General features: G+C 60.7%; 3 protein-coding genes across 3 annotated transcripts in view; 1 reads left to right on the top strand and 2 right to left on the bottom strand.

Moving 5' to 3' along the window:
• The window catches only part of ROBO3 (roundabout guidance receptor 3), a 10,086-nt gene extending 1,470 nt beyond the window's left edge, over positions 1-8,616 (top strand). Inside the window, exons 2-22 of the mRNA XM_027655772.1 lie at positions 1,173-1,499; positions 2,303-2,460; positions 3,252-3,372; positions 3,445-3,583; positions 4,002-4,129; positions 4,210-4,334; positions 4,817-4,988; positions 5,078-5,289; positions 5,544-5,625; positions 5,710-5,878; positions 5,965-6,131; positions 6,364-6,488; positions 6,569-6,788; positions 6,870-6,982; positions 7,078-7,249; positions 7,370-7,555; positions 7,635-7,658; positions 7,728-7,761; positions 7,841-7,944; positions 8,029-8,238; positions 8,328-8,616. Coding sequence (XP_027511573.1) covers positions 1,173-1,499; positions 2,303-2,460; positions 3,252-3,372; positions 3,445-3,583; positions 4,002-4,129; positions 4,210-4,334; positions 4,817-4,988; positions 5,078-5,289; positions 5,544-5,625; positions 5,710-5,878; positions 5,965-6,131; positions 6,364-6,488; positions 6,569-6,788; positions 6,870-6,982; positions 7,078-7,249; positions 7,370-7,555; positions 7,635-7,658; positions 7,728-7,761; positions 7,841-7,944; positions 8,029-8,238; positions 8,328-8,491 — 3,152 coding nt within the window. The 3' untranslated portion in view covers positions 8,492-8,616. The remainder of the gene's footprint in view (positions 1-1,172; positions 1,500-2,302; positions 2,461-3,251; positions 3,373-3,444; positions 3,584-4,001; positions 4,130-4,209; positions 4,335-4,816; positions 4,989-5,077; positions 5,290-5,543; positions 5,626-5,709; positions 5,879-5,964; positions 6,132-6,363; positions 6,489-6,568; positions 6,789-6,869; positions 6,983-7,077; positions 7,250-7,369; positions 7,556-7,634; positions 7,659-7,727; positions 7,762-7,840; positions 7,945-8,028; positions 8,239-8,327) is intronic.
• A 2,350-nt stretch (positions 8,617-10,966) lies between these two features.
• On the bottom strand, positions 10,967-18,966 carry ROBO4 (roundabout guidance receptor 4). Its single transcript, XM_027655771.1, is given in 21 exon segments — positions 10,967-12,230; positions 12,232-12,343; positions 12,440-12,574; positions 12,667-13,004; positions 13,085-13,444; positions 13,546-13,636; positions 13,667-13,695; positions 13,779-14,333; positions 14,418-14,709; positions 14,792-14,968; positions 15,477-15,607; positions 15,682-15,832; positions 15,912-16,083; positions 16,598-16,719; positions 16,808-17,027; positions 17,142-17,254; positions 17,949-18,076; positions 18,151-18,289; positions 18,367-18,645; positions 18,734-18,778; positions 18,900-18,966. Coding segments are annotated over 21 exon segments (3,684 nt in total). The 5' UTR covers positions 18,964-18,966; the 3' UTR covers positions 10,967-12,199.
• A 513-nt stretch (positions 18,967-19,479) lies between these two features.
• On the bottom strand, positions 19,480-25,085 carry HEPACAM (hepatic and glial cell adhesion molecule). The gene is made up of 7 exons (XM_027655778.1): positions 24,938-25,085; positions 22,571-22,912; positions 22,060-22,341; positions 21,860-21,953; positions 21,290-21,363; positions 21,133-21,203; positions 19,480-21,054 (listed from the first exon to the last, which is right to left on the bottom strand). Exons 1-7 carry the CDS (start codon positions 25,020-25,022, stop codon positions 20,767-20,769), a joined length of 1,236 nt encoding a protein of 411 aa, XP_027511579.1. The 5' UTR covers positions 25,023-25,085; the 3' UTR covers positions 19,480-20,766.
• Positions 25,086-25,377: the final 292 nt, after the last annotated feature.

Below are 25,377 nucleotides of genomic sequence, written 5' to 3'. Positions count from 1 at the left end.
ACGCACAGTGTGCATGTGTGTGCATGTATGTGCATGTGTGTGCATGTGTGTGCATGTGTGTGAGTGTGTGTGCATGTATGTGCATGTACGCACAGTGTGCATGTATGTGAATGTGTGTGCATGTATGTGCATGTGTGTGAGTGTGCGCGATGTGCATGTACGCACAGTGTGCATGTGTGTGCATGTATGTGCATGTGTGTGCATGTGTGTGAGTGTGCGTGATGTGCATGTACGCACAGTGTGCATGTATGTGAATGTGTGTGCATGTATGTGCATTCATGTGCACTGTGCATGTGTGTGCATGCATGTGCAGTGTGCATGTGTGCATGTGCAGTGTGCATGCATATGCATGTAAGTGTGTATGTGTGTGCACGCATGTGCAGTGTGCATGTATGCAGGAGTATGTGCATACCTATGTGTGTGTGTCCCTCTGCATGCCTACACATGCATGTGTGAGGACACACACGCCTCTGCCTGAACACACACGTGTGTGCCGATGTGTGTGTGTGTCTGTAACTACACACACACGTGTGTGCAGGCGTGTGTGTGCATGTCTGTGCGTGCAGTGGCGTGTGCCTGTGCAGGCAGTGACACACAGTGACACTTGGGGGCCGACCTGCCGAGCCAGCCCGGGCGGCGCTGGGGACACGCGGGGTTCAGCCCAGCCGGCCCCAGCATTAACGAGCATTAATTATGCCGGCGTTAATGAGCATCCATTAATTCCCGTGCCCCAGCGGGGGGAATCTTCCTTCAACGGCCCCGCAGACCCAATATGGGGCTTTTTTAAACTTGAATTTAAGTGTTTCCCGCAGCCTGAAGTTACTGGCTCTGCTACGGAAAATCAGCACTTGCAGAGGATGGAAAAATCCCTGTTTGGGGGAGAATTTAGCCACAACTCCATTTTCACAGGGATGCCCAGTTGGAAACTGGGTGGAAAAGGGCCATTACTGGCAGCGGAGCTGCTTTGTCCCACTGCCCCCGTCTGAGCCTGCTCCCTCCCCTCCGGCACCCACCCTGGGATGGGGCAGAGGGGGATTCACGGGGCTGAGACCTCGCCACACTTCATCTCATCTCCTGCTCTCCAAGCGAAGCAGGGGCTGGAGCCAGGAAAGCGCGGATGATGCTCAGCCCTCACAAGCCCCACCTCCCCACGCCCCTAATTTTCCCCGCAGGGTCGCACTCTCAGCTGGAGGACGCGGCCCCCCGCATCGTGGAGCACCCCACGGATCTCCTGGTCTCCAAGGGGGAACCGGCCACGCTGAGCTGCAAGGCCGAGGGGCGGCCGGCCCCGGCCGTGGAGTGGTACAAAGACGGGGAGCGGGTGGAGACGGACCGGGAGGATCCCCGCTCCCACCGCACCCTCCTGCCCGGCGGCTCCCTCTTCTTCCTCCGCATCCTGCACGGGCGGCGGGGGAAGCCCGACGAGGGGGTCTATGTCTGCGTGGCCAGGAATTACCTGGGGGAGGCCACCAGCCGGAACGCTTCCCTGGCGGTGGCCGGTGAGTCCTGGGGAGAGGGAGAGAGGCTGAGGGGTGATTTGGGTGGGGGTTTGGGGGTCTGGTGTCACCGCGGAGCCCAACCCGCTCCGGTGGCTGTGGGATCAGGGGTTGTCACATCCCCGGGCGTGGCGCTACCAAGGGAAAAGAGGGGGAAAGAGATAAAAGCAAAGAAAATAAATGAAAAGAAGGGAAAATGAAGTCTTTGGAAATAAATAAAATAAGTGAAGAGAAATGGAAAGAAATTTCAGTAGGTTGAAAAGAAGAGAAAAACACTTGAAATAAATGAAACTGGGGGGGAAGAAATGTAAAAAAAAAAAAGAGTGAAAGTAGATGGAAAGAGTAAAGTGAAAGTAAGTGAAAATGAATGAAAATAGGAGAAAAGGAATTCAAACGTGAGGGGGAAAAAGAAATGAAATGAAGTGACAAGAAGTGAAAATAAATGAAAAAAATAAAATAAGTGAAAATAAGTGAAGAAGAACAAAAATAATGAAAAAATGAAAATAATTGGAAATAGATGAAAAGAAGTGAAGATTACTGAAAAAAGCGAAAATAAGTAAAAATAAGTGGAAATATATAAAGAAATATATAAAAGAAATTAAAAGAATACTTGGAAACAAATGAAAATGAGAATAAACAAAAATAATTGCAACAAAATAAAACCAAATAAAAATAACTGAAAACATCTGAAAATCAAGTAAAATCAATGAAGATAAATTAAAATCAGCTAAAGCCAATGCAGACGGTGTCCCAGACACCAATCCCAGGGCTGGGGAGCTGAGGCCGGGCTGGTGTGTCCCCCCCAGTGCTGCGGGACGATTTCCGGCAGCCCCCCGGGGATGTGGTGGTGGCGGCGGGAGAACCGGCCGTGCTCGAGTGTGTCCCGCCCCGCGGCCATCCCGAGCCCAGCGTCTCCTGGAAGAAGAACGGAGTCCGGCTCAGCGACAAGGACGAGCACCTGACGGTGAGGGACGGGGCACAAAACCGGGGGGGTGGGTGTTGCAGTGGGGGTGTGGGATAAGGTAGAGATAGAGGATGCAGTAGGAGCGTGGGATGTGAGAGGGATACAGGATGGGGATGTGGAATGCGGGATGGGGATGCAGGATGCAAAGGGAGATTAAGGTTGCAACGGGGGTGTGGAATGTGATGGGGGTACCTGATTCGGTGGGGGTGCGAAGGGGATTGGGGATGTGATGGGGATGTGGGATGTGGTGGGAATGTGGGTGCAGTGAGGATACAGAATGAGATGGGGAGGTGATGGAGAAGTGGAATGTGATGGGGATGGGGGATGCAACAGAGATCTGTGATTCAATGGAGATACAGGACGTGATGGGGATGGGGGATGCAATGAGGATGCGATGGGAACGTATGACGTGATGAGGGTGTGATGCAGTGAGGATGTGGGATATGATGGGGATGTGAGGGGCATGTGAGCTGCAGCTGAGAGTGCGGATGCAATGAGGATGTGGGATGTGACTGGGATACAGGATGAGATGGGGATGTGGGAATGGGGATGTGGGATGCATCAGAGATTTGGGATGCAATGGAGATATGGGATGTGATGAGGGTGTAAGTGCAATGGGAATGTGAGATGCAGTGAGGATGCGGGATGTGATGGAGATACGGAATGTGGTCAGGACGAGAGGTGCAATAAGGATTTGGGATGCAGTGGGAGTATGAGATACAGTGGAGATGCAGGATGCAATGGGGATGCTGGATTTGATGGGGATGGGGGATGTGATGTGCTTCCCCCAGATCCGTGGAGGGAAGCTGATGGTGTCCAGTACCCGCAAGAGCGACGCCGGTGTCTATGTCTGCGTGGCCACCAACGTGGTGGGGGAGAGGGACAGTGAGCCGGCCGAGCTGGTGGTCTTTGGTGCGTGGGGTGCAATGTTTGGGGTGTTGAGGGGTGGATGACATCCTGGCAGGACTGACAGCTGTTCCACAGAGCGCCCGGCATTCGGCAAGAGGCCCCTGAACCAGGCAGTGCTGGTGGAGGGGACGGCAGAGTTCGCCTGCGAGGCGCTGGGGGATCCCCAGCCAGCGGCACGGTGGCACAAGGAGGAGGGCGAGATGCCACTGGGAAGGTGAGCAGGGGGTGAGGGGGCTGATGTGGGGCACCAGGGCCATCGGTGCAGGGCTCTGCAGTGCAGCTGGGTGGCATTAGTGTGTGCCATCCTGGCATCCCCATGACATCAAGTATCCCATCACATCCTATATCCTCGGTGCACCCTCCATCCTCAGCACATCCTGCATCCCTATTGCACCTCAAGTCCTCTTTGCATCCTGCTTCTCCGTTGCATCCCATATCCCCCCCATATCCCACATCCTCTCCACGTTTCACATCCCCAGTGCATCCCTCATTTTCCTTGCATCCCAGATGCCTGTTGTGCCCACATCCTCATCACATCCCACATCCTCACTGCATCCCAACCCCTTGGCACCTCACGCTGTCCTGGTGCCCCGGCACTCTGCTGGTGCCACGTCCTCACGGGGTTCCCCCAGGTGGGAGGTGCTGCCGGACAACACCCTGCGGATCATCCGGCTGCGAGCAGAGGACGAGGGCACCTACACCTGCGTGGCTGATAACAGCGTGGGCAGGTCAGAGGCATCGGGCACCCTCACTGTGCACGGTAAGGGGGGCCCTGGGGAGCACCCTTGGGTGCTGGTGGAGTGCCTGGGCAAGCCCTTGTCTCTCCCCACACTGTGGCAGTGCCCCCCCAGCTCGTCACTGGGCCCCGCGACCAGGCTGTCACCCCTGGCCAGAGCGTGACCTTCCAGTGCCAGAGCAAGGGCAACCCACCACCCGCTGTCTTCTGGCAGAAGGAGGGGAGTCAGGTCTGTGCCCATCTCTTTCCACATCCTTGTCCCCATCCTTGACCCCAGACCCAGCCATAGCCCCGTCCTCATCCCAATTCCCACACCATCCCTGTCATCCCTGTCCCCATTCCATCCTCATCCCAATCCCATCACCGTCCCTGTTCTATTTCCATTCCACCTCATCCCCATTATCACCACCATCCCCATCCCAATTCTCAGCCTGTCAGTATCTCATCCCCATCCCAATCTCATCCCATCTCATCCTCATCTCACCTCATCCCCACCCAGTACCCATGACCATCTCATCCCAGTCCTTATCCCATTCCTGACCCTGTTTCACCCCAATCTCAATCCTCACCCCATTCCATTCCATTCCATTCCATTCCATCTCATCCCTTCACATCCCATCCCATCCCATTCCTGTCCCCAGGCACATCCCTGTCCCCACCTTGTCCCATCCCACCCCTCCCTCCCCCTCACTCAGCCCCCTCCCTCCCCAGACCCTGCTGTTCCCAGGGCAGCCCCCGCTCCCCTCCAGCCGTGTTTGGGTGAGCCCCGGAGGTGCCATGACCATCACCGATGTCCAGCCTGGCGACGCCGGTCACTACCTGTGCCAGGCCATCAGCGTGGCTGGCAGCGTCCTGGCCAGGGCACGCCTGGAGGTGATGGGGGGTAAGTCTGGCACCAGCAGAGAACTGGTGCATTCGGTGCACGAGTGGCACCCACCACACCACCCAGCAATTCCCGGTTTCCCCCCGTAGCACCCACCGAGCTCCACCCGCCGGTGGTCAGCCCCGTTCCCGCTAACCGGACGGTGCTGCCGGTGGGGGCCACGGCGCGGCTGCCTTGTGGGGTGTGGGGCGGTGACCCCCCGGGCAGCGTGGGGTGGCTGAAGGACGGCAGTGCCCTGGTGGGTGCCCAGTCCCGCGCCAGCCTGCTGGAGAACGGCACCCTGCAGATCACCGGCCTCCGGGTGAGCCGGCCCCGGCAGGGGCACCCATAGGGGTACTGCAGGGAGGGGAGGGGGGCAGTGGGTGTGGGGGGGGTGCAAAGGGAGGTGGGTGCTCGGGTTGGTGGGTACAAGCAGTGCTGGGGCTCAGGGTGATGGGTACAAAGGGTGGTGGGTGCTCAGGATGGTGGGTACAAAGGGCGGTGGGTACCCAGGGGGGTGGGTGCCGAGGTGATGGGTGCTCAGGGTGATGGGGCAGGAGCTCTTCCCCCCCACAGGTGAGAGACTCTGGGCTCTATGAGTGTGTGGCCACCAGCCCAGCGGGCGAGACACGCTGGGGCAGCTCCCTGGAGGTGCAAGGTGGGTCACAAGGATGTCACTGCACCAGAGACACCACGGCACCGGGGACAAAGCAACCCCAGACCTCCACACATCTCTCTGCAGGTGATGAATCTGACCTCTCCCCACCTTCCCCTGTGCCTGGAGTCCTCCCTGGGCCACCCTCCACCCCTGTGGTCACCAACATCACCAAAAGCAGTGTCACCCTGAGCTGGAAAGCGAACAAGGACAGCGATGCCACCCATGTCACCTCTTACATAGTGGAGGCTTTCAGGTATCACTCAAGCATCTTCTCTGGCTTCAGGGATGTTGTGGTGGCCCGGTACAACCCTGTCACGGGTCACCCCTGTCCCTTGGCAGCCAGGCAGCGGGTGGCCCTTGGCAGACAGTGGCAGCTGATGTGGAGGGTGAGACCCACACAGTGAGCGGCCTCATCCCTGACACCGTCTACCTGTTCCTGGTGCGGGCGGTCAATGCCTACGGGCTCAGTGACCCCAGTGGCGTCTCAGAGCCTGTGCACACCCAAGGTGAGACCCAGCAGTGACACTGGTGGAGGTGTCTGTGAACCCACCATCCATCTCCACTTGGTGACACACATGGAGGTGCCCCTGCACCCAAAACCTTTGGGTCCATCCTTGCCCGGTGGTGCCAGTGGAGTTTCCCACGTACCCACCATGGGAACGTGGTGTCACCGTGACCTCTCCACTCGGTGACACCAGCGGGGATGTCCACGGACCCTCCATTCTCTCATGCTTCCAGCAGATGCCAGCCCCACGCAGCAAGGGCTGGAGCCCGAGCAGGTGCAGCGGGAGCTGGCCCAAGTGGCTGTGCACCTGCAGGAGCCCGTGGTGCTGCCGCTGGGCGCCGTCCACCTCTCCTGGACCGTGAGTGCCGCACCCCGCTGCCAGCACAGGGCCCCTAGTGCCGAGCATCCCCCCATCCCACCCTCCCCTCGGCTCCGCAGGTGGAGCGCCCAGCGCCCTTCCTTCAGGGCTACCGCGTGCTGTACCGGCGGCGTGGTGGGCGCTGGGAGGAGGCGCGGGCGGTGCGGGCGCCGGAGGAGCGGGGGGCCCTGCTCACCGAGCTGCGCCGGGGCCAGGACTACGAGATCAAGGTCCGACCCTACTTCCGTCAGCTCCATGGTCCAGACAGCGCCGTGCGCACCCTGCGCACCCCAGAGGCGGGTGAGTGTAGGAGTGGAGCGGGAGGTGGGGGTCCCCAGGGGACAACCTGGAGGTGACACCCCATGTGTCCCCTACTGGCAGCCCCCAGCGCCCCCCCGCGAGCTGTCAGTGTGGCTGGGAATGGCACCAGTGTCCGCATCTCGTGGCAGCCACCACCACTGGCAGAGCAGAACGGCGTCATCCGGGATTACCGGGTAAGGGTGGACAGCAGCAGGGACGTAGCAGGTCCCCTCTGTCCACCCATGACACCGTGTCATGGCGTCTCTCATCTTTTCCTCCCCGCTCCCAGATTTGGTGCCTGGGCAACGAGAGCCGCTACCACATCAACCAGAGCGTGGAGGGGACGGTGCTGGCGACAGTGCTGCGGGGACTGGTCCCCGGGGTCCCTTACCACGCCGAAGTTGCCGCCGCCACTGGCGCCGGTGTGGGCGCCCGCAGCGCCCCTGTCCCCATCCGCGTCGGTGAGTCTCCTGTCACCGCCGCACCTACGGGTGGGGAGTGGCGGGGGTCACCCACTGCGGCGCTGCGGATGGCTCCTCGGCGTCCCACCGCTGTGTCCCCCTTCCCCGTGTCACTCGCAGCCCCCCCGGTGGAGCGGGATGCGGAGCCAGCAGGCGGGAGCAGCATGACCGAGCGTTTGGCTGAGGTGGCCAGGCAGCCAGCCTTCATCGCCGGCGTCGGCAGCGCTTGCTGGGTCGTTCTCGCCGCCTTCGCCGCTTGGCTCTACAGCCGCCGGCGCAGGAAGAAGGAGCTCAGCCACTTCACCGGTACAGGGGGGTGCTACCCCTGGGACCCCCCACCCCTCACCCGTCACCCACCAGCCACCTATTTCCCTTCTCTTTACAGCCTCCTTTGCCTACACACCCACCGGTAAGCCCACAGGTGGCGCGGGGTCCCGGCGCGGCCTCTCGCCGCCCTCACCCCGCTCTCTTTCCGCAGTCGCCTTCCCGACTCCAGCGCGCGGCAGCCCCAGGTAACCCCCCGGGTATCCCCCGCCCTCTCCAGGAGCCCCAGCGCTGACCACCAGCATCCCTTCCCCCGTCTCCTTGCAGGGCAGCCGCCGGCAGTGGTTACCCGTGGCTGGCGGACGCGTGGCACGGTGGCGGCACAGCCAGTGCTGCGGGTTGCTTGGGCACCGCGGAGAGATACTACAATGGTAAGGGGTCAGCACGGGGGCGGGTGCGTGGCTCTGACTGGGGAGGTCATAGTCAGCCCTGATGGTGGCAGCCGCCCTCTGCAGACGCCGGCATCACCCGTTACATCGCCCAGACGGAGCAGTTTGGGGCGGGGGCCGGCGAGGGGCCGGTTTACAGCACCATCGAGGCTGACAGTGAGGAGCTCTGCACCTTCCCCCGTCCCTTCTCGCAGTATGGGACCCCCTATCCCGGGGTGGGTCCTCAGCCCATGGATGCTGCAGCCGCCCAGGCACCCCGAGGATGGGCTGAGCACGGTAGGGTGGTGGGATGGGTGGGGGGACACAGGGGAACTGGGAGTGTGGTCCCCTCTCCACAGCCCCCCCAGCATCCCGCCTTGCCGCAGGGGCCAAAGCAAAGCTGGGGCAAGCGGTGAAACTGCCAGCAGTGAGTTGGACAGAGCTGCTGCCCCCTCCACCCTCGGCCAGCGAGCTTAGCCAGTGCACCCAGGAGAAGGAGGAGGAGGAGGAGGAAGAGGAGGATGAAGAGGAAGAGGCAGCCGGAGGGTGAGTGTGGAGGCTTGGGGGGGCAGGGGCCTGCTGCCCCCAGCACGCACCCTGTGGTCTCTGCCCTGCAGGTTGGGGATGGAGGTGTGGTACCCCAGTGAGGACATCCCCTGTGCCACTGCTGCATCCTCGCCCACCACCTCCTCCGGCTGCCGGTCCACCACCACGCTGACGCCATCACCCCGCACCACCGAGGACATTCCCCGCCTCCGTGACTTCGACAGCTCCCGCCTGCCCCGGTAGGAGATGGACCTCGCTTGGTATGGCCGTGCCATTGGGGTTTGGATGTCCCATTGAGGTCCAGGTGTCCCACCACGGCCTGGGTGTTCCATTGTGATTCAGCCATGTTGTCACTATCCAGCCCTGCTCTGCCGTCATGGTCCAGCTGTGTCATTGGGGTCCAGATGTCCCACAGGGGTCCAGATGTTCCACCATGGTCCATGTGTTCCACCACGATCCATCCATCTTGTCACCATTCAGCCCTGCTGTGCTGTCATACCATTGAGGTCCAGATGTGCCATCTGAGGTCCAGGTGTCCCACTGAGGTCTGGGTGTCTCATCACTATCCAGCCATGTTGCCATGACCCAGTCCCACTGTTCTACCATGGTCTGTCCTTGCCACTGGAGTCAGGATGTCCCTCCAGGGTCTGGATGACCCACCACAGTCGGGGTGTCCCATCACAACCCAACCATGTTGTCACAATCTGGTCCTACCATGCCACCATGGTCTGGCCATGCCATGGGGGTCTGGATGTCCTGCTGGAGTCTAGATGTCCCACCATGGCCCAGGTGTCCCTTTGTGATAATTCCATGATGTCACCATCCATCTCTGCTCTCCAGCTGTGCCCCGGCCATGCTGTCAGGTCACATCCATGACAGTGTCAGCTGACTGGGGCATCACCATTCAGCTGCACCATCACAAGCCAGCTGGGACATCATCATCCAGCTGTGCTGTTGTGGCCCAGCTCTGCCATGATCCAGCGGTGCCATCGCAAGCCAGCAGTGCCATCACAGTGCTGGCATGTCACTGCACTCCAGCTGTACTGTTGCAATCCAGCCATGTGGTTGCAATCCAGCTGTGCTGTGATCCAGCTGTGTGGCTGCAATCCAGCTGTGACATCCGGGGGCAGCTGCATCACTGCCATCCAACTGTGTACTTGAAATCCAGCTGTGCTGTGACCCAGCTGTGCAGCTGAAAGTTGTGTGGTTATAATCCAGCTGAGCAACCATTATACAGCTGTGCTCCAGCTGTGCCATTGCAGGCTGGCTATGCCATTACAACCTTACCAGGCTGTGGCTTGTGATCCAGCCGTGCTCCTCCCCTCCAGCTGTGCCACTGCACTCATCCATCTGCCCTTTGCCAGCCCAGCTGTGTGACTGCGATCCAGATGTGGCACTGCCATCCACCTGTGGTGCTTCAGCCCACCCACACCAGTGCCATCCAGCTGTGCCAACACCCCATGTCGTTCCGTGGCCCTGGCACAGCTCTGGAGGGATTGTGCCAGCCAGCACTGTGGTGGCCACCGAGCCCCACATCCCACTTCCCCCAGCCCGGCTTCATCCCACCCCCTCTTTGCCAGGAGACCCCCCCACAGCGCCGGCACCCCCCCTCAGGCACCCAGTCCTCCAGTGACTCCAGATACCAGCGAGGGCCACCCACCCCGAGCCCGCTGCCCCCCTGGCACAGGTGAGCCCTGGGGGGCAGGTTTGGGTGGGTGGGCACCGCACTGGCTGTGTGGGGAGGCTGACACTGCCGTCCCCCCCCAGGGAAACACCGCGGGGCGGCCCCTAAAAGTCGCCTGAAGCCCAAATGCAGCCGTTACTGCCGGGAAAAGCAGACGGGAGGTGAGCGTGGGGGAAAAATTAGGGGCTCCAGGTGGGTCCAGGAGGGCTCAGCCCTCTCCTCCCTCTCCACCGCAGACCTGCCGCCGCCGCCGCTGCCGCCGCCGGGAGAGACCCGCGGCCCCTCTCCAGAGCGGGAGCCCAGCGGGGCCGAGCGCAGGGTCGCCCATCGCCCGCCCCGCGGCGGTAAGCCAGGGCCACCGGCTGTGTGACAAAGGCTTTGGGGGTGTCACTGCCGAAACCCAACCTTGTGCCCTCCTCTGCAGACGAGCTCGTCCCCTACAGCAAGCCCTCCTGCCTGCCCCGCGGGCAGGTGTCTGGCAGCTGCTCCACCACAGGCAGCGTCTCGTCCCGCGGCTCCGCCAGCTCCCGGGACCACGGCTCGGGGCGCAGCCGGATCCCGGCGGAGCGCGGCGAAGGGAGCGGCCATCGCCGCCGCCCGGGGGCCGCATTGCCCGGCCCGTCGCAGGAGAAGCGATAAAGTGGAGGGCAAGCCGGTGACAGGGTTGGGGACACGAGGGACGTTCTTTAATTTCTGGGTGGTGCCATGTAAATAGGGTTGCACAGAGCCAGCGGCCGGTGGACGTCAGAGTGAGGGGGGACAGGGGTGCTCAGGGTGGGACAAGGATAATCACAAGGGATGAGGACCCTGGGGAGGGATAAAGATGCTCAGGGAGGGAGGAGGATACTTGGGGAGGGATGAGGACCCTGGGGACAAGGACGGTAGGGAAGCACAAGGATACAATTTGGAGGACGAGGATGCTCAGGGAGACCAAGGACAGTCATGAGGAATGAGGACCCTAGGAAGGGATGAGGATGCTCAGGAGGGACAAGGAAGATGCTTGGGGAAGGAGGAGGAGCCTGAGGACGGAGACAGTTGTTCAGAGAGGGATGAGGACACTGGGGAGGGGTGAGGATGCTGGAGAGGGATTAAGCAGGGCAAAGATCCTGGGGACAAGGACAGTTTGGAGGAACAAGGATGCTGGGAAAGGACAAGGACAAGGACGACTGTGAGGGATAAGGATGATTGAAATGGATGGGGGCAGTTGGGATGAGATTACAAGGGAGAGACAAGGACACTGCAGATGATTTAGGGTGCTGGTGAGTGACAAAGAAGGCAGGAGGACAAAGATGCCTGGGGGCAAGAGGACACAGGGAAAGGACAAGGTTGCTTCAGAAGGAGAAGGACAGCAGTAGGGGATGAGGAGAAGAGTTGCTGGGGGATGAGGACAGTGGGAAGGGACAAGGACACTTGGTGCCTAGGGCAAAAATAATTAGAGAAGGATGAGGATGCTCAGGAGGGCTGAGGATGCTGGGAATGAGGATGATTAGGAGAGACAAAGACACTCAGAGGAGGCACAGGTGGCTTGGGAAGGATGAGGATACTTGGGAGGGACAAGGATGGTTGAGGTGGGACAGGGGTGCTGAGGAAGGACATGGACTTTCAGAAATGACAAGGACAGTTGGGAGAAATGGAAATGGTCAACAGGCCTGGGGATGGTCAGGGGGACAACCCTGGGGAAGGACAAGGACACTTGGGATGGACAGCAGTGCTTGGGCTGGACAAGGATAGTTGTGGGGGATGAGGATGCTGGGGAAGGATGAGTGCACTGGGGAGGGATGAGGACACTGTGGAGGGATGTGAACACTTAGAGGGGATGTGGACTCTTGGGGAGAATGAGGATGCTGGGGAGGAATGAGGAATTTGGGAAAGTATGGGGACACTGTGGAGGGATGGGGACACTGCGGAAGGATGGAACACTTGGGAAGGGCAAGGACACTGGAGAAGGAGGGACACCCACCCACCTTGGTGCCACCCACCCTTTGTCGATGGCTTTTCCTAGTAAAGAGCCCCTTTTCGGGGAACTGCCTAATAAAACTGGATTTTAGCCGAGCCAAGGGGACTGGCCTTGCTGCGTCCTGCACCCTGGGGACTTCCATGCTCCTGTCCCTCCTGTCCCCAGCTCACCATCTGCCCTGGCCCAGGGGCTGCCACTCCCTGACCCCTGGCCACCTGGGAAGAAAAAGGGACATTTTCCAGCACCCCGCAACAGATGGCACTCCCTTCCACCCCCAGTGCCCATCACCCCAGCATCAGGGCACCGCTTACCATTCTGTGTAATGCCCAGAGCTACCTCTGCCCTGACTCTCTGTGGGACCCCCAGTGCTGTCCCCCAGTCCCAGGTGGTGGTTGGGACCTCAAGAGAGAAGACCCGCTCCAAGGGTGATGGTGGAGGTGAGGGACCTGCAGGAGATGATGGCGTCACCGTGGTGCCACGACAGAGACACCTTCCCCGGGGAAGTGACGATCCTCAGGGTCAGGGACCCTTCACTCACCCCTGTAAGGCCCATCAGTGTCCTCAAGGCTGTAGCAGAGGCCATCGACGGCCACGGCCAGCGCGCGGGCGAAGCTGGCGTCCAGGAGGAAGGAGCCGTCGCAGGAGCTCACGAGGCTGCAGCGGGCACTGGCAAAGTTGTCCTCCGAGACAGACCCCCAGCCGTTCAGCAGAGACCCCCCCGGCGAGCCCCTCGTCGCCGTCCGCTCTTCCTCCTCCTCTTCCTCCTCCTCCTCCTCCTCTCCCTCCTCCTCGCCCAGCTCGGAGGCTGGTGGCCCGTAGATGTAGCCGTAGGTGTGCAGTGGTGAGAAGGACTGTGGTGTGCTTGGTGCCGGGGGTCTGTGGGGGACATGATGTGGACACTGATGGCACCAGGAGGCACTGCCATGGTGGGAGTGTCCTACAGGGGTGTGGAATACCTGAGGCAGGTGGTGTCCTGGTCCATCTCCAGGTCCTCAGCCACCTGCTGTTGCGTGAGGACCCCGTCGCTGAACGCTGGTGAGAGGCGCCCGGTGACTGGGGACCTGTCCCTTGGGTGCCTGGTGTCTGCGGACATGTCCTTGGGGTACCTGGTAGCCAGGAACATGTCCCTTGCGTGCCCGGTCTCCAGTGATGTGTCCCTGGTGTGGTTAGTGGCTGGGGACATGTCCTTGGGGTACCTGGTGCCCAAGAACATGTCCCTCCGGTGACCGGTTACTGGGGAAACCTCTTCAAGATGCCTGGTGACTGGGGATGTGTCCCTCATGTGCCCAGTGTCTGTTGACATGTCCTCAGGGTACCTGGTGACCAGAAATATCATGAAGGGACATCCCTTGGGTGCCTGGTCACCAGTGATGGGTCCCTGGGGTGCCTGGTAGCTGAAGATGTGCCCTTAGGGTACCTGATGCCCAAGAACTTGTCCCTGCGGTGCTCAGGGACTGGTGACATCTCCTCAGGGTGTCTGGTGACTGGGGATGTGTCCCTGGGGTGCCCAGTGGCTGGCGATGTGTCCTTGGGATGCCTCATGGCTGGTGACATGTTCTCAGGGTACCTGCTGGACAGGAACATGTCACTTGGGTGCTTGGTCATCAGTCTCTGGGGTGCCTGTTGGCTGGGGACATGTCCTTGGCATACCTAGTGGCCAGGAACTTGTCCCTGCAGTGCCTGGTAGCTGGGGACATCTCCTTGGGGATCCTAGTGCCTGGGGACATCTCCTGGGGCAGCCTCATGCCTGGGGATGTGTCCCTTGGGTGCCTGCTGGCTGGGGACATGTCCTTGGGGTGCCTATTGGATGGTGACATGTCCCGCTGACACTTGGTCCCTGGTAATGGGTCCCTGGGGCACCTGGTGACCAGGGATGTGTCCTCAGGGTGCCTGGTGGCCAAGACTGTGTCTCTCTGGTGCTTGGTGGCTGGTGACATGTCCCTGGGATTTCTGGGGACAGCGGACACATCCTTGGGGTGTCTGCTAGCCCAGAGCATGTCCTTGGGGTGCTCAGTGACCAGGGACATGTCCTGGGGGTACCTCATGGCCAGAGACACATCCCTGGGGCTCTCAGTGGTCAGGGATGTGTCCCTGGGGCGTTGGGTGAGTGGAGGTGTGTCCCTGGGCATCCCAGTGGACAGGGATAGGTCCTTGGGGCGCCTGGTGATCGGGGATGTGTCCCTGGGGTACACGGTGGCTGGGGACCTGCAAGTGCAAGCAACATGTTGGGTTTTGCAGCACGGGGTTTGGGTGCAGGGCACCCGTCTGGATGGGGACACTCAGACTCACCGTGTCACCGGTGGGTGCCAGGCATGGGATGGTCTCGGGGGTGTCGCTGGTGACCCGGTGACGCCAGAGGCCAGTGAAGCACTGCCCCGACGTGGTTTCGGGGAGCTGAAGACTGGCAGCTGCCCGTTCCCTCCGTCCATCATGGCAGCAGTGGTGTCACCCTCATGTCCCCTTTGCTGAGGCCACCTGGCTGCTGGCCCAAAATCTGTCCCCCACTCGCCTCCGCTTCCAGTGACAGGGACATGGCTGGGGCCAGCCGTGAGCACCGGGGTGCTGTGCACTTGATGCAGCTCTGCATGGGGGATGTGGGACACCGAGCCGTGGGACACCTCCCCAGTGCCCCCCGTGTCCCCCCGCGTGTCCCCCATACCCACCTCTCTTGCGAATGTGCTCCCAGGGCGCTGGGTTCGGGGTGCTGGGTGAGGTGTGCACCCCGGGGTGCCCCCCACTGCAGCATCCCGTGTCCCCGAGGGGCGGTGGGTGCCCCCCGCGGGGGCTGCTGCGGTTGGGGGGCGTGGGGGGACCGAGGCTCGGCGGCTCCAGGGAGAGGGCTGGGAGGGTAAGAGAGGTCATGGGTGCTGAGCTCTGTGCCCTTGTCCCCTCTGCCCTCCAGTCTGTGTGTCCTCAAGTCCTTGCTGCCTGCAGACAGGCACCACCGAGGTGGGTGTCCCATGGCACTGGGGTCCCAGGCAGAGGGTTGGGGTCTTGGGCACATTTTGCTGGTCCCATAGCACATTGTGAGGGTCCTAGGCCTGGGTGGGGGTTCCCATGGCATGAGGTCAGGGGTCCTATGGTACTGGGTGAGGGGCCCAGAATACCCTGTGTGGGGGCTCCATGGCAGAGAGTGGGGTTTCTATGGCACTGGGTGGGGATGCCAGCTCTGGGGTTCACTGCAGGAGTGAGGGTCCCATGGCACTAGGTGGGGGTCGCAGTTCCCACAGGGCTCACTGGGGGGGGGGGGGTCCCATGGCACTAGGTGGGGGTCCCAGCCCTGGGGTTCAGTGCAGGGGTGGGGGTCCCATGGCACTAGGTGGGGGTCCCAGTTCCCACAGAGCTCACTGGAGGGGTGGGGGTCCCTGCTGTCACTGCCCAGCAGTCGGCTGCTGAGGCTGCTGCTGCTGCTGAGGTTTCGGGGGGCACAGCTGGGTTTCCAGGGGCCACCAAGCCACGGCGAGTCACCAGCCACCAGCCTGCAAGGCAAGGCATGCTGTCAGGGCATCCCAACCCCACCACAGCAGGGATCCCCCACCCCACGGCCTCTCACCTGCGGCGAGCTGCGGCGTCCTGGCTGGCGCGGCGCTGGCAGACGAGGAGGAGGAGGGCGAGTAAGGCCAACCAGAGCATGGAGCCGGCGGCTGCAATGACAGCAGGCTGCCGCAGTGCCTGGACCACCCCGCTGCTCCCCGCTGTCAGCCCTGCAAGGGTCCCACTGGTGTCACCTTGTGTCACAAACTTGACCTCCACCCGCTCCCCGCCTTGCTCCCCGTCCCCTACCCAGGACACCACAGGTGGTGTTGCTGGGGACCCCCAGCCCTGCGCCGTTGAAAGCTGCCACCTGGACACAGAATTCGACGCCGGGGTGTGGGAGGAGGGTTTCCAGGCGGTGGGTGCCTCCGTCCACTGTCCTGTTGGTGGGGCGCTGCCAGCCCTCGCCCACTGACCAGACCTGGCAGGCACCAAGAGGATGAGTCCCCTTAGATGATTACCCTTGATGGACCCCCTTTAATGGATCCCCTATGGATGGATCCCCTTGGATGGACCACTTTGGATGGACCCCCTCAAATTAATGTCCCTTGATGGACTCCCATTGATGGACCCCTTTTGAATAGACTCGCTTGGATGGGCTCCCTTGGATGGACCCCTTTGGATGGGCTCCCTTGCATGCCACTAGGATGGACCCCCTTGGGTAAATGCCCCTGGGATGGACCCCCATTGATGGATCCCCCTTGGGTAGACCCCCTTGAATGACTCCCCTAGGCTGGACCCCTTTGGATGAGTTTCCTTGGATGAATGGCACTAGACAGATGCCCTGGGGTGGACCTCCACCTGGATTAGCCCCTTTGGATGAACCCTCAGGTTGAGATCCCTCCTGGATGGACCCCTTGGATGGATCCCCTTGGATGGACCCTCCTTGGTCAGAAGCCCCCTAGGCCCTGCCCCCTCTCCCTGTCACCCCAAACCTGGTAGCCCCGGATGATGCCATTGTGGGCCTCAGGAGGAGGTGGCTCCCAGCTCACGACCACGGTGCCATTCCCCGTCTCAGCCTGGCCCACGGTGACTTGCTGGGGTGCTGCGCTGGGCACTGCCGGGACAGGGGTGCTGAGACCCCTGGGACCCCCAACCAACCTCCCTATCCTCCACCCAGGCATCCCTGGGGACATACAGCGCACCTTCCTCAGGTATCCAGAGGTGCCTGATGTTGCTGTCCGAGCCCTGGGTCCCTCCAGTGTAGGGTCGGACCTTGAACTCGTACTTGTATCCCCTCTGGAGCGCGGGGATGATGGTGCTGAGCTCCCTGCCTGCGTCGTGTTGGACCCAAGGGGTGGTGGCCGGGAGCAGGCTGCGGTACAGCACCATGTAGCCCACTGGCACCGGCACCGGCATCAGCATCTGAGGGGGATGGGAAGGGTTCCGAGTCATGGTGGGACATGGGGATGTGTCTCCAGCCTCATCCTCATGTCCCATCCCCTCCCTCCACTGGGGACATTCCGGCACGACACTGACCCTCCAGCGGAGCCGGACAGCAGCGGTGGGCAGCGCTGTGCCGTTGTCCAGGTGCAGCCGCACAGCCAGCAGGTCCCGTGGGGCAGCGTCCCGCCGGCCCGTCGGCAGCCGATCTGTGGGGCAGAGGGAGGAAGGCTAATGACAGCTCCAGGCAAGAGTGAGGTCCCCTGGCACCTGCCCAGACACCCACCTCAGATACCTGTACCTGATGCCTCCCTTGATGGATCCACTCAGATGTACCCCTTGGGGGGACCCCTTTGGACAGATACCTTTTGATGGGTCTGTCTTGGATGGACACACCTTGTATGGACCTCTTGGATGGGCCCCCTTTGATATGTTCCCTTTGTGGACATGGGATGGGCCCCCTGACACACCCCTATTGATGTGTACCTCTTAGATGGACCCTTTGGATGAATATCTCTTGTCCTATCCCCCTTTAATGGACCCCCACCTTGGACAGACTCCCTCAAATGGATACTCTCATAGGATCCGGCGTGGCTGGATCCTGTTTAGGTGGGCTCTCTTGAAGAGATCCCCTTGGATGGACTCCCACCTCAGTGCATCCCCTTAGGTGGATCCCCTTACATGGACTTGCTTGGATGGAGCCCTTAGGCAGATCCTGTTGGATGGATGCTTTTAGATGGCCCCACCTTTGGAAGTGCTCCCTTTGAATGGATCCCCTCAGCTGAATGGACCCTTTTTTGATGGACTCCCCTCGAATGACCCCCTTGGATGAACCCCATTAGATGGACCCTGTTAGATGGCCCCCCAGATGGCCCTGGGTGCCTGTGAAGTCCCACCACTGACCCTCCACGTGGAGGAGGGCGGTGGCGGCGGCGGTGCCCAGCTGGCTCTGTGCTGTGCACACGTAGGTGCCGGCGTCGGCGGCTGTCACGGCGTAGATGCGCAAAGTGTGCTCCCGGTCCACCTCATGCCTGTGGGTCACCAGCTCTCCATCAGCTCCATCCCCGCCCCAGGGACTGGACACCTCCCCCCTGCCACCACGTACCTGCCCCAGGGCAGGTCCCCACGCTCCTTGTGCCACTGCACCCGCGGTGCTGGGTCACCTTGGGCGCCGCAGCCCAGCTCCACGGTGCTGCCGGCCACAGCCACGGCATCGCTCGGGTGCCGCACAATGGTCGGCTTCTCTGTGGGGTGACATCGAGGATGTGGCACCACAGCCGGGTGTGACGTGCCCACCACCCACGGGAGACCCTTGGCTTACCCAGGACGGAGACGCGGGCACCCCGGCTCTCCCTCTTGCCTGCCGCGTTGGCCGCCACGCAGATGTAGAGCCCGGAGTCGCTCCGTTGTGCTGGTGCCACCCTCAACTTCCCATTGGTGACCACATACCTGTCACCCACCAAGTCCAAGGTCACCCCGTCCTTCTTCCAGGTGACGCGGGGTTCGGGGTGCCCCGAGGGGGGGACGCAGTCCAGCTCCAACGCTTGCCCCGCCGTGGTCACCAGATCGCCCGGCTGCAGGCGGAAATTGTCCCGCAGCACTGCCGTGGGGAGGGCACACCGTGGGTGGGGGGGACAGGATTTTCTTGGGGTCCTCCCACCCACATCACCCCCACCGGGTGTACTTACCAGCCAGAATTTGTGGTGCCGTGGCTGCGCTGGGGGGGTGGCAGCCTGTGGGGTGACAAGGAGGCGGGAGGATGCTGGTGGGTGCCCCAGGTGGGCACAGTCTCAGCCCCAGGGTGAGCAGGGGGCAGAATTAAGGGGGTTTTGCCCCCCCATGGGCTGAACTCACCTCCACGGTGCAGAGTGGCGAGGCAGAGCACCAGGCCCAGCGCCATCGCCCAGCCGCCCGCCATGCCAGCCCCAGCCAGCCTTCCCGCTTCCTCCCAAAATCCCAGTCCCTCCCTGTCAGCACCGGGCCGGATCTGCCTCCGGATGGGGGAGATACAATAGCCGGATGTGGGGGCCGGGAAATGCCGAGGGGAGAAGGAGGGCTGGTTGTGGTGAACAAAAACAGCTCAGTCCCATCGTGGCAGTGGGGGCACCTGGGCGCGGTGGCACTGGCAGCACCTGGAGACAGTGGGGCTGGGGACACCAGCAGTTAATGAATTTAATCAGTCAGAGTAAATTCCCTCCATCCTCTGCCATGTTCAGAGGAAGACAAATTAAGAAGAAATGAGCTCTCAGGTGAGGACACCATCGGTAGGGACCAGAGTGAACAGGCCAGGGTCTCCCAGGCCCTTCAAGCTGAAACTCGAGTGCCAGCCAGGAGCATCGGGCTGGTGTGGTCTCAGCTGTCACCCACCTCTCATGTGTCCCCCCCACCCCGGGCAGGGTCCCTGTTCCACAAAGATACCCAAGGGTGCCACCACTGGCCGGGTAGTATGTTTAGTTTATTGGTTAGTAGTGCACCCTGAGCACTCCAGGGTGCCCCGGCACCCACCCCGGGTGCCCCAGGGCCCGGCTCGCTTGGCCGGCTGCCTTCTGCTTTTCATCCTAAACCTATTTCCTGGGAAGGCCTGGGGGGGAGGCGACAGCGTGTGCCCCAAAACCGGGGTATTTTCACAGAAAACGCCGGTGCAGTGGAGGGGCAGCGCTCGGGCCAGGGCTTCCAGCCCACATTTAGGGGACGGTGCATCCGGGGAGCTGGGGGGCAGGAGGGAGCCCCTGTTTAGGCCGCCTCTGTGCATGTGTGCGCTTGGGCGAGGTTGTGTGCCGGTGCATGCCCTGCTCCACGCGTGGGGGGTGTGCCACGGCAGGCGGGCACGGTGCCCTTCGACACGCGTGTGCACGGGCGGTCGCTGGGTGTGCCATGCGTGTGCTCCCCCGTGTGCTCCTGCACGCTCTGAGCACACTCAGCTGCACACGTCGTGCACAAACACCTTTCCACGCGTGCCAAGCACACTCGGTGGCTGCTCCGTGCGAGTGCTGCGTGCACCCTTCTCTCCTCACGCTCTTTGCACACTCGCTGCATTCTCCATGCAAATCCCGTGTGGACGCTCTCTCCATGTGCTCCATGTGCACTCTGCACGGGCTCTCTCTGCACACTCGTGGTCTCTGCGTGCTCTGTGCACTCTCAGAGAACACGCCCAGTGTTGGCATGCCCGGAAATGCTGTGCATGGTCTCACCTGCACACCCCGTGCACACTCCACTCACACTCCGTGCAGTCTTAGCTGCACGCTCCGTGTGTGTTCTCTGCATGTGCTCCACTCGCTCTCTTGCACGCTCTGGGCATCCTCTCCCCACACACTGCGTGCACACTCGCTGCCCACCCTCGTGCCTGCCCCCGTGCACCCCCTGTGTGCGCTCTGTGTGCTCTCCTGCACGCTCCATGCACGCTCTCTCCGTGCTCTGCCTGCACGCTCTCTCTGCACGCTCCGTGCACACCCTCCCTCGTGCTCTGTCTGTGCACTGCTCACATGTTCTCTCTGCACACGCGTGTGCTTCCTGCACGCTCCCTGCACACTCATCCCGGCGAGAAAGCCATTAAAGCGACGCCCCAGGAAGACGGGGGACGGAAGAGGGGAGCTCCAGGTGGGATCAATAGGAAATTAGTGACTTTACGCCGAGTGGAATGATGCCCGGTGGCGGAAGCGGGGCCGTGCCAGTGTCCCCGCTTGTCGCACGCCGCCGCCGAAGCGCGCACAGTCCCCCCTGCTCAGGCGCTGATCTCCACGGCGTTGGCCTCCTCCTGCTCCCGGATGACATGGACGCCCGCAGTCCGCAGCAGCCGCGGAGCGCCGCGGGAGCGCGCTGGCGAACCCGGCGGTGACCGGTGGGTCCGCGTGGAGGCGGGCGAGCGGGCTGGCGAGCGATGGTAACGACGAGTCGAACGCCCCACCGGCCCCGGCGAGCGACCGGCCGCTGGTACCGGCGAGCTGGTGTAACCCGGTTCAACTGTGCCACGGGGTTCGGGTGGTGAATCCTCCTCTGCCTCCGGTGAGTCCTGCCAAAAGCCAACAATAGATGAGCGTGGGACGTGAGACCCTGTACCGGCACGATAGCGGCGCTACCGCCTGCTCACCTTGTCCTTGAGGATGTACAAGGCCACTGGGTTTTTGCGCTCGTGGTCGCCGCTCCGTGGGATGCCCTCGGCTGCAGAGAAGCAAGGTGTTGCTCACAGTGCCAGCGGCATTGGTGTTCCCCCAACCCACCACCGCCATGCCAAGGCTGGCACTCACCCTCGTGCTTCAGGCGCTCCTCATCCTGCTCGGTGTAGTCGGAGGCCGGTTGCGTCTCCGCTTGTCGCTTCTCCCTGGGAAGGGAGAGGGGATGGGGCAGCACCGGCATCGCGGTGGGGGCAGTGGGGGGGCTGCCTGCGGCTCAGCCAGGGAAGGGCCCATTGCTGTTGGGAGGGAGAGATGGGATGGGGTGGAATGGAAGAAGGTAGAATGGGGTGGGATGGAATGGGAGAAGATGGGATGGAGTGAGGTGTGATCAGATGGAATAGAATAGAATGCAACGGGAGAGATGGATCAAGGTGGGATAGCATGGAATGGGATGGTGTGGGACAGGATAGATAAGTCACGACAGGATGGGATAATATGGGTCAAGACGGGATGGGATGGGTCAGGTTGGGATGGGAAGAGATAGGATGGGATGGGACAGGACATATGGGTCAAGGCAGGATGGGATGAGGTGTGATGTGATGGGACAGGACAAGATAGAATGGGAAGAGATGAGACCGGATGAAACAGGATGGGACAAGACAGGGTGACCCCCTTTGGCTCCCGCGTTACCCCCAGCCGTACTTCTTGGAGGGTTTCCAGCAGGCACAAACTGTCACCAGGGTGACGAGAAGGAAGATGCCTCCTGTGGACAGGATGATGTAGAGAGAGCTCCGGCCTGGGGGAGAGGAATGAGGGGGGACAACCCCCCCAAAATTTTAGCTGGAAGTATCTGCAAGGGATGAATAACCCTGGGGGTGCAAGAGGGGGGAACAGTGGCTTACGGTAGACCGTGAGTTTCACAGGGACACTGCGGCCATGGCTGATGGGGTTCTCCACCAGGCAACTGTAGACGTCATCGTCAGCCATGAGGACGCGGGTGATGGTGAGGATCTTCTGGTCGGGGGAGAGGAGCAGGCGGGAGTCATTGCTCAGTGGCCGCCCGTCCTTCAGCCAGGTGTAGGTGGGTTTGGTGCCATTCTCGTGTGAGCAGTTGAGGGTGAAGAACTCGCTGAGCTCCAGCACCGTTGAGGAGGCCACCAGCACTTGTGGCTTCGAGATGGGAACTGTGGATGAGCAGGGGAACCATGGTGACGCCACGTCTCAGGGGACAGTTGGCCCAGGAGACAGGAAGGGAGACATCAAAACCCCACCGGGGATGTGACTTGGCTGCGTGAGGTGGTTGAAACCCCCAAAACCACCCCCCAGTTGGAGACCCCCCCCCCAAAAATGGTCAGGGAAGACATCCTATGGAGAACCGAATCTCCATGGGATGTCCTTCCTTCTTGCCCTTACTGTCCACGGTGAGGTTGATGGTCTTCTCGCCGGTGAAGGTGTCATCGGTGATGGACACCTCCACCTCGTAAGCGCCTTCATCAGCCAGCTGCAAGGGGCTGATGAGCAGCGAGCCGTTCTCCAGCACCCGGATGCGGTCGCGGTAGTCGGGCCGTAGGTTGCCGATGATCTCAGTGCCAATGGACTGGACCACGGTGACGGGTTTGTCCCTCTTCAGCTGCCACTTGACCACCGGTTTGTCGGCGCTGGCGCTGGCGTAGCGCACCGACAGCAGCGCCGCCTTGCCCGCCGTGCCGCGGACCAGCGGCGTGGGGCTGGTGATGTTCACTCCTGCCAGCAGACCTTGGGGTGGAGAGACACACCTTGGGGGTTGCTGAGCATGGGGAAAACTGGAGAACTCCCTTCCAGAGCATCCCCAAAATGCCCAGCCTGTGTCCGTGACCTTTGCAAAGGTGCACATGTCGCCCCCGAAGTGCACGGGGGGTTGGGAGCCCTCCTGAACCCAGATCAACATTGCTTTGGGCATGGGAGGTGAGTCAGTACAACCCCCTGCAGAGATGCATTGTCGCCACCAAAACTTCATCGGGGGTGGGAGTGGTCCTGCAGTCGGGTCAACGCGACCAAACCTCTGCAAAAATTCCTGTATCACCCCAAAAATGCAGGAGGGAGTGGTCCTGCAGTCAGGTTGATGCAACCCTTAGCAAATATGCACACATCACTCCAAAAAATGCAGGGGGGTGGGAGGCAGCTCGATTCAACTCTTGGCAAAGATTCATCATCACCCCCCCAAAAACTGCATGGGGGGGTGAAAGCCCCCAGTGCCCAGATCAATGCTGTGCTTGGCAAAGGTGCCTTAATCTCCCCAGAAATGATGGGGGGAGGATTTTGCATCCCACTGCCACCCCCATTGAATGCTACTGTCCAGACAAAGCCCCCCTCAGATGCAAAACTGCATCACGGGCGTCAGTGCACGTGCATCGCTCCTCATCGCTGGTTTTAAGCCAAAAAAAAAGGCAGAGAAAAAGTGGAAAAACATGATTTTGGGGGAGGGGCCTCCCCAAAAAATCCTCTCTCCCCGAAATACCTTAGCTCCATTCCTCTCTTGTCATCCCAGGGGTCCCATCTATGAACCCCCCGTCCAGATGCCGTCATCTGACGGCGAACAAACCCCATATTGAAGAGGAGGGGAGAGTGGGAAAACCAGCTGGAGAGGGCGAAGCAGTAGCAAGAAAGGCCTTAAACAAGCCTGAAAAGTCATGGGACCTATTGGTATGCAGCGTCCGTGTGTCCGTCCTCCTCGGGAGCGCCACACTTGCCCTGCAAACATGCCCTGACTCGCCGAATTTAGGGCATCCTCCATAGGGAAAACCCAGGCACGGGATGGGGATGTGGCCTTCAGTGCATCCTTACCCTCTGCACACCTCCAAATCACTGCTCTTAAGCTGTTTCTTCCCTTTTTTAACCCGATTCCTAATTTTTTCACCACTCTGGGTAATAAATTCGGGAGTTAATTAATAAATCAGGCAACATTCCCCTTTCCTACGGTATCCCTTGGCTTAGGGATGCAGATCTCCCAGACTGTATCGATGGCTTCTGTCAAAAAAAAATCACCAAAAATCCTCATTTGCCAGTTCTTTCATGCAATAAATCCCTATTTCTTTGCAAAAAGCACCACAGCTTTTTTGGGGTGCCCTGGCTGCAGCCCTGGTGCTTTTTTAGGGTCTGAATCAAAGCCAGCAATGAACCCAGCTGGTTTTGCTTTGCATCCAGCATCCTCATCCAGGGGGAAATGGGGCCTCCCCAGGGCTGCTTTTGGGTCCAAACTTTGGTAAAACGGGGGAAAATTGTTGCAGGTGATTTTCTTTGTTGCCAGATGTGGCACGGGGTGGTTTAGGGTTCATTGAACCCCAAAATGTGAGGATTTAGGGAATAAATGATGGAGGAAACCAGAGTTGTAACAGAATGGGGCAAACCTAGAAATGGGGTGAAAAAGGAGATTTTTAGGAAAGCTGAAGAATGGGGAAGAAAATAGATTTGGAGATGTTGAAAAATGAGGAAAAAAGGTGTTTTGGGGAAGACAAAAAGGTGGGGAGAAGCTCGGGGTGGGGGCGGTGCCAAATTCACCCCCCCATCAGGACCCGCTTGGCTCCAGAAAGTGTTTTCCCCAGTTTTATTCCCAATTTCACCCCCTTTTTCCTGCCTCCCAAGAAGAGGGTACGTTCGACAGCACAGCAAACCACCTCAACTGCCCTCCACCCCCCCGTCGGGTATCGGTATCATCACCCTCCAGCCCTCAACCTCCACCTGGATACCCCCAAACCCCACGGAAAAATGGGAAAAGCGTGGAAAACCGGGACGTCTCCCTACCTGCGTGCAGCGCCAGAATCCAGGTGACCGGCAGCAAGCAGGGGGGAGCGGGGTGGCCCCGCGGGGCGGCCGGCGCTCCCCACATTTCGGGCAGGCTCGCCCCCCGAATCGCTCCGCTTCCCCACTCCGGGCACGTCCCTCGGAGCTCCCGGCTTGGCGCTTCGCCCGGCTAATTTATTTTTTTTCCCTTCTCTTTTTTTTTTTTTTTTTTTTTTTTTGTTCTTGCCTTTCTCAATAGAGCCCTGTGTCCCGGTGGCTTTCGCCTCCCCAGCGGCCTCGAGCTGACATTTATTTGAGGAAAAAACACTCAGATTTGCAATTTTCCCCCTGTTACGGACCCCCAGTTCCATGTTTTCCCAGTGCCGGGGGCACACTCGAGGTTGGGGGCATCACCCCATCGAGCCCAAATAAGGTTTGCTGTCCCCTCTGCCGACAATCCA

Source organism: Corapipo altera, unplaced genomic scaffold, assembly GCF_003945725.1.
Source record: "Corapipo altera isolate COAL_440 unplaced genomic scaffold, ASM394572v1 71, whole genome shotgun sequence".
Classification (NCBI taxonomy): Eukaryota; Metazoa; Chordata; class Aves; order Passeriformes; family Pipridae; genus Corapipo; species Corapipo altera.
Note: the sequence above shows the minus strand (reverse complement) of the source record. Positions and strands in the feature narration are given on the sequence as shown.

What these genes read in the sequence shown, in the direction of transcription:
- HEPACAM (XM_027655778.1), bottom strand. Translation starts at nt 25,022, where the DNA reads ATGTGGGGAGCGCCGGCCGCCCCGCGGGGCCACCCCGCTCCCCCCTGC. An exon ending in TGCTGGAAACCCTCCAAGAA is followed by an intron (nt 21,364 to 21,859) that starts GTACGGCTGGGG and finishes CTCCCTTCCCAG; the next exon opens with GGAGAAGCGACAAGCGGAGA. An exon ending in GGAGCGCCTGAAGCACGAGG is followed by an intron (nt 21,204 to 21,289) that starts GTGAGTGCCAGC and finishes GCTTCTCTGCAG; the next exon opens with CCGAGGGCATCCCACGGAGC.